Source organism: Cuculus canorus, chromosome 2 (assembly GCF_017976375.1).
Source record: "Cuculus canorus isolate bCucCan1 chromosome 2, bCucCan1.pri, whole genome shotgun sequence".
Classification (NCBI taxonomy): Eukaryota; Metazoa; Chordata; class Aves; order Cuculiformes; family Cuculidae; genus Cuculus; species Cuculus canorus.
In genome coordinates, this window is record NC_071402.1 from 63,470,632 (window position 1) to 63,478,440 (window position 7,809).

General features: G+C 38.5%; 1 protein-coding gene across 1 annotated transcript; it reads right to left on the minus strand.

Moving 5' to 3' along the window:
- Positions 1 to 1,382: 1,382 nt before the first annotated feature.
- On the minus strand, positions 1,383 to 7,429 carry C2H6orf62 (chromosome 2 C6orf62 homolog). Its single transcript, XM_009564224.2, has 5 exons — positions 6,963 to 7,429; positions 4,883 to 5,059; positions 4,028 to 4,150; positions 3,240 to 3,374; positions 1,383 to 2,686 (listed from the first exon to the last, which is right to left on the minus strand). Exons 1-5 carry the CDS (start codon positions 7,089 to 7,091, stop codon positions 2,561 to 2,563), a joined length of 690 nt encoding a protein of 229 aa, XP_009562519.1. The 5' UTR covers positions 7,092 to 7,429; the 3' UTR covers positions 1,383 to 2,560.
- Between the last annotated feature and the right edge of the window lie 380 nt (positions 7,430 to 7,809).

The window sequence follows — 7,809 nt, forward strand, 5'->3', positions numbered from 1 at the left end:
ATCACCACCATGAAAAACAGATCAATAGCCTGTGTGTCTTATGCATCCCATACAAAACTAAAAATGGGATTACACTGCATATGTTCTTGTCTTGTAACAGAGAGAATTAAAGTTGAAAGATCATACTGTTCCAGACACTTAAGCAGTACTGTATGCAGCCACTCAGAAGAAGCCTCAAGATGTTGTCACTGACTCAGCATACGTGAGGCTGCACCTTGAATACTGTGTTCGGTTTTGAGCCCCTCACTACAGGAGCATCAAGGTGCTAAAGCACATACAGAGAAGGGCCACAAAGGTGGTGGAGGCGCTCCAGAATAGGTCTTAAGAGAGACAGCTGAGGGAACTGAAGTTGTTTAGCTTAGAGAAAAGGACGCTGAGGGGGGAACCTTATCACTGTCTACAACTACCTGAAAGGAGGTAGCAAGGTGGGTGCTCGTCTCTTCTGCCAAGTAAGAAGTGATAGGACAAGAGGAAACAGCCTCAAGTTGCACCAGATGAGGTTTAGAGTACATGTCAGGAAAAATTGCTTCACTGAAAGGGTTATGAGGCCCTGAACAGGCTGCCTAGAGAGACATCTGAGTCACCATCCCCGGAGGTATTTAAAAGGCAAGTAGATGAGGTGCTCAGGGATACAGTTTAGTAGTGGACAGGTAGAGTTGGACTAAAAAGTCTTTCCAAACAGCTCTATGATTCTATGTTGGCCTAAGAGAAAACAGAACGAAGAAAACCAAAATTCCTAATGGAAGAACTAAGTCAATTACTTTGCTAACCAAGATAACTATGGCCATATTCTCACTATTAAGAGATGTCCAAAACGACAAATTAAGAAACAGAGGGATTGCACTTGGGAAGCAAAATCCAAACTCATGAAACTTGGATGTTCAAGACTCTACAAAACATCACAAGCATCATGTGGACACCTGGTATTATTTCTTATAGGCCATAGAAAGAAGGCGCACTTTAATTTACCTCAGAAATTAAAAGTACTGTTAGCAGGTACAGCAGTTACTAAATATTTTAAAGTCTTAGCATTCTGTAGAGCAGCATTTTCAAGATGCTTCTTTGTAACTTAAGGCATTAATAAAAGTGAAGTTGCAGCTTTCAACTTGTGTTTTTCTATGGTGCTCCACTTTAACCTGTAGGACCTTATGACCAAAGAACTAGAAATATCCAGGTACCAATACAATAGCAAGCTAATAATTTGATTATTTCTTACAGCTACTTTTCAAAACAAACATACCACCTGCATATGTAAGAACATCTGTGCCACTGATCATTGTTGATCCTAATGCCATTCTACAGTGTGCACGTTTTCAGTGTTTGCAGTGGGTGAATCGGTGACATGGTCAAGACATTAAGACACTACTAAGATTTAATTAAATAGGATTTCCATAAATAAAGCCACTCATCTTTCACCTAATTTATTTAAGTTCCAATCTTTTCCAATTCCAAACAAAAGCTAAATACAAGTTTTAAACAGGTAAGCACTAGGTTATCCAAAGGGAGCAGGCTTATGCAGTTTTACTCCAGTAAAGTACTTAACCCTTAAGCAGAGCCTTCGTCATCAAAACTATACAGTAGTCTTCCTTTAATCATTGCACAATCTTAAAATGCTCTGTCAGAACCAACTTTTGACACTCCAAATACTATTTTACATTGGTTTAAAATGTCTATTCCAAAAGAAAAAACCTCAATGGGTTTTCTATAAGAAATGTTTTAGAAACCAGTATTTCCTGCACAGTTCACCTGCAAGTTTACAAGTCTCAACTCTCAAGAAAAAATAATCCTCTACCAACATTGTTTCTGCAGCTATTATTTTGCTTCATTTTTAGCTGCTTTAGCGACTTCAGACTCCAGGTCTGCCTCATCTGTGTAAATGCATCCAACTCAAAAGAATACTTTCATACAGTTATACAGCAACATGGGGAAAGAGATCCAAAATGAAAAGTGCCAGTAAACTTAGACATGGCCCAGCAAAATAAGAGGCAAAAAATGCCTATACATTAAATGAGATGCGCTTTTTTCCAAAAAGAAAGATTTCTTTCCCGCATTTAACTTCCTATTGTAATAGCCACTGTTCTGTTCATTAAAATGAATGATAGTGCTCTTTAATACAATCATTAACAGCAAAGCTATAAGGCTTTTATACCCGTTACATTCACTTCTCACCCTCCAAATACTGATGGTTAACATTACAGATGTTAGGGGGCATGACCAGCACAAATGGGGACACCACCACAAATGATCACCTTGTGCTTTCAGATACATTTGTTTCAGAGTACAGTCCCTTCACTTCACATTTTTGCAAGATTCTGATGCAGTGCAGAAGCGTGCAGAGCATCCTCTCTTTCACAAGGTCCATGCAGAAAAACATCTAAAATAAATTGCAAAGTTCTGAGATACAAATGATAAAAAAAAATCCAGGATGATCAAGTTTCACAATGTATAGTGTTCTGAACATGAGTCCATTTTCTTCTAAATTCTGAAAGAATAAAGTGGTGAGGAAAGTGAAAATCCACTGCTGCATTCTGTGATCTTCCCCATTCTGCTGGCCAGTACCTTACTCTGGCATGTAAGGACAGAGGTGATCCTCAATGGTACCCACCGTCCAGTGAGTGAGCTGCTCCTGTGGCAGGTAAAGGCAGATGCTGCATAACTTGAAGATTGTAGCTTTGTTTTTTGGAGTCTAGAGGCAAAGAAAACCCAAAGAAAAGCTATTAAAGTTAATACGAGACTAATGGGTACAACCTAGCCTAGCAGGTACAACCCAATTATTAGCTTGCTGCAGGATGTGGAAGAACACCGCAGACATTTAAAAGCTGTTTCATCCATATAAACAGCCTGACCTCAAAATTAGTCTGTGACCTCTAATACCTAAAATATTTTCACTGTTCATGTTATGTTCATGCTTCACTTGGATAACTTCTGTAATATGACCCAAATTAAGCCAATGTCTTATTTTTTCCAAAACACTTAAGCCTATTTTAGAAGTTATTTAATTTCTAATACAAGAACATGAAATTAATTCTACGTGAACACATCTGTGGCCCATAGCTAATTCTCGCATGCGGGAAACCTAATTATAGCATAAGCTTCCTCTAGAAACTGCTTAAGTGCAAGCATGAATGCATGATCAATTTTTCTACTTGAGTGTTCTGCAATAAAATCACTGAAGTTTCTAGTAATAAAATGCTTTTTCTTCTTAACACACGTTAAGGAGAGGGACAAAATAAGCTTACCTGCAAGTGCTGTCTGTCAATGAAGAGAAACACTGACTGGTTAGGGTTGTTGACAACAATTCCAGTCTTGTCCTTTCGGCTCAGAACATGCAGAAACTGTTTTTCATAGTCGCCATGATGAAATTCGAACTTGGCCTGCATTGCGTGAGAGAGGGGAGTAAAATATTTAAGCTGAAGCTCAGATTTAACCTATTAATTTCCTTCAATCTGGGGCTTTAAAATCACTTTTGTTTCTTTCCTTTACTCATCTATGACAAGCAGAAATTGGGGACCACAGAGATGATGACATACTTCAGTAAAACTGTTGAAAACAATGGATTTGTAAAGAGCTAAATCTGGCTACTGAAAAAATAGCCTAAGACGTCTGAAATTTTTCAAGGTAAAATTACAATACAAAAACTCCATCCATCTCTGACCCCGTTCCACCTTGCACAATACAGTAAATTAGGATACTCACAGAATCTTAATGACACCATTGTATTTAGACAAAGATTTAATTGTACCAAGAGCCACATTTAATCCACTTCTACAAACACTAATATGCATTTATACATACACACTATCTGCAAAGGGTCTTTCAAATGCTTAAATTTTGGAAGTGCTACTATAACAGCACACAAAGATAAGGTACAGAATATGGCATTCAAAACATTGACTGCTTCCTAAATAAGGACGGCCAATACACTTTACCAACCACAGAAGTCACACACTTTATCAACTCATTGGTTAAGGAGAGACAGTACTTCACCTCCCCATCAGGTGCAAGCTATTGAACAAAAACCAAGTACCTGAACAGGCCTAAAGGGTTCATCAGATCCCTTCCACCGAGAAAACAGGAGACAGACTATCTTCTCAATATCATTACGAGGCCAAAGAATGAAGTCCATCTCCTGGGTACAGCCGATCACATCCTGTAAGCAGTAAAGTTCTGTATTCAGATTCCCTCCTTTAGTTGAAAATACATATAAGCAACTTATTGACGCAGGCACATAATTTAAAGCTGGTACTTAACTACCACATTTGTGTAATCTTCCATTTGTACTACTCTTAGCATAGCTAAAGTCTCCCTTGCTTTCAACTGAGTTGTAATAGCAGTACCCAGTTAATACAGGCCATGTTCAAGGCCATATTGTTTAAGGCCATACTGGACGGGTCCCTGTGCAGCCTGATCTAGTGGGAGGTGTCCCTGCCCATCACAGGCGGGTTGGAACTAGATGATCTTTAACGCCCTTTCCAACCCAAATTCTTCTATGATTCTATAATATAAATTCCAACTCTCAGAAAAATTAGCAAATACTGTCTATGTTCCAATATTCATAAAGAAAAACCATCTAGCTGTACAGCAAGAGCTGTTGCAATAATTTACACCTACAGAAGGACAAGGATGGCAAGAAGATATAACTCCCAAGGAATATCTGAGACAGATGAAACGTAAAGCTTGAGTACTACACATTTAAACAGAATCTCAGAACGCACATGCTGCTAACCTTCAACCTAGACCCCATAAGCATAAGCCCTTCTGCCTCCTGCAGCAGAAGAGTTGAGAAAATAAAACTAGCAGGATTAGCTTTGATATTCACAAAGAAAACAAGCATTGAAAATAAACTAAACAAACATTCAACAAGTGTGAAGAGTAGCCATACCCTGCGCATAGACTGGTAGCGGGGTGCATGAAGCTGTACTACATCCTTCTGCAGAAGCTCTAAGGAACTTTCCAAAGAATAGCTGGAATCCCTCACGCCTTTCAGGATATTTTCTTCGTAATTATTGGTCATGACTGGTATCACTTCAGACACTTCAAAAAGCGCTGACTTTTTCTTCTAAAAAAATAAAAGCACAGGATACATTAAGATTACAGGCCTTTCTAGGCTATTATAGGTTTGCAGTTTATTTCAGAAGTTGTGCACTTTATACACGAATGTTAACAGAAACTCAAATCACGTGAGTTAGGACTTTGTCAAAAAACAACGTAAAATTTACAGGCCAAACTTCGTAAGTTTAACAGAATCAGTCCAAAAATTTTTTTTTGTAGAAAAGTTAAACATGTTTTTGTTGTCTCCAAAGAGGCAGATTTACATGCCAATCTTGCAAACATTAAAACCATTATCTAAACATCAGCAGAACTGCCCTTTCATCATGGAGAATACATGACTTTGGGCTGACCAACAGCCCTCTGCAAGCTTCTCTTTGCAAATCAACTAACAAATTTTCCTCCCCCTTTGCAATACTTCAAACTTGGCAAAAAAAAAAAAAAAAAAAAAAAGAAAAGTCTTTCAGTACCACATTTTGTAACAGAGGGTGATGAAGATCCAACCTAAAATTAGCTGCAAGTTCTAACCTTCTCAAATGAGGACTATTTTGATTTGCTGGATAACTTTTATTGAGTATAGAAGTATTTCAATCTCTCTCAAGCTAGGCCAAAACATTATGAGGAATTTGGAAGAACAGTTTGTACGTCTGGTTCTATCAGCTTTTGTGCTGCTCATGAGAAGTCCTGACCTACTTAAACTACACAACAAAGTGTATTTTATCAAATAACTCTCCACATCCCCAGCCAGAACATGCATAACAGTCAACTACTTGCTGACCAAGATAGGCTGAGCTAAACTCCTACTTCAAGCAAACCAAACATCTTCAGTTCACTGTGATATAAGCTGATTTTACAGGATTTAAAATTAATTTCTACAGATCAACCAGAAAGCAGTATGAATGCTTCAACTGGAACTAAGTCATATCACGTACAAAAACCTGTTGCCACTGCTTCAACATCCATATTTCTCTTTGCCATTATGAGACAGTAATAAGAAATTATGTCCCACTACATTAATCTCTGCCTGCACTAGACTGGTGAACAAAAGTAAACTGAACTTGGAAATTTCAAGGAAACCTTTCAACTGAAATTCCAAGAACAGTCTTCATTAAAAAACTATTACACTGAATGCAAATATCATGCATTTCAGGGGATTTAATAACTTCTCTGCTCATCTACACGTGCTTCCTGCATTATGTACTGTTGCTATTTCCTTCTATCTTCATTTCCTCATTATTTGCTCAGTACACTCACTCGCTATAAGTACCTACTTTTCCTGATCCTCTGTCAAAGAAAATCTCCCATAATTCTGTCCCTGCAGTTGCTTCAGAAATACTACCAGGCTCCCCATTTTGGCCCAGATGTGCAGCATTCAGCAGCGACAAGGCAGCCAAGCAAATGAAAGCTTCCTCTTTTCCCTCCCTGTTCTTTCAAAATGGTAGCAGCAGTTTCGCATATGCCTGGGCCATTTCAATATCGCATTTTGCAACTCCCCCCTTCAACTGCTAGGTTCTCCCTTCTGCTTTAACCAGATAACACAGTAACTTTAGCCAGCAGTTCTTTCTCAATTCCACTGCTGACAGCCAACGGTTATGCAACTCAGACCCCAATTAGGCTTAAAGAATTACAGTATTAACTTTGACAAATATTAACCTCGTACAGAAGTTATCAAGTAATCATTTAAGGAGGCACTGGCAACCCCTGCATTACAAAACTACGAACATACAAACACCCAAAACGACAAACAAAACAAGAAACCGTTCTAGCAATTAGCAAAAAATCTTTAAACTTAATGGACTCTATTAAGCATAAAACGCACGATGCAATCGGGCTTCTGACAGTTACTATCTGATACATAGTTAACACGTATGGCCAGACAAGATCGTAAAAGAGAAACATTAAAACCAAGTTACCTTGTCTTTGAACACAAAGGCAATGTACATCTTGAAGTCAAACTGGTCAGCTAAAGATTCTTTTTTCTTTCTAAGCTGAGCACGAAGTCTGTTCAGAGCTTGTTTCTTCCGGGAGTTTGGGTCCCCCATTTTGTAATATAGGTGGTACTAAAGCCTTTGGAAACTGTCGCTAAACTATGGGCACCTTTTCGTAAGACTCAAGTACAACAGAAACAAGTCGTTTTATTCCTGCTAATACGACTGAACAGATAAAACGCGAATGTAACCCAAAACCGCACTTCAGGCAGTATTTTACGAGAACGTCGTATTGGAGGGGTCAAGAAACAAAGTAAGTAGTTGTCCAGCCATGGCTGGGCAAGAGGTTTTACAATAAAGCAAGAAAAAAAAAAAAAGTTAAGAATTTTGAAGAAAAAAAAATTGAACAGTTTAGCCGCAGGAATAAGTGGGCAAGAATGAAAGGAAAAAAAAAAAATCAAACCCAAGAACAAATCTTATCACAATTTATGTGTACAATAAAAGCAACTGGCAGAAGCCCAATCCATGGGGGGGGTATTTTTGCTCCGCTTACAAAAAAAAAAAAAAGCAGCTGAAATTACAAATTGCGTTTTACCCCAGCCAGATTCATGACTCTACTGATTATTATTCTCAGCTTTCCACTATTGCTATGTTGCCCGTCTTTTCTTTTTCTTTAGAATTATTACACTTGGTGGACAGCAGAGAAAAGGGTGCAAAGGAGGAGTGCACATCCTGGGAGATAGGAGATTTCTCTGCGAACAACAAAATCAACTACAGACAACACAGTGCTGGTTCGCAGGGGAGCAAAGAGAAACAGCGGAGTCATTTCTAA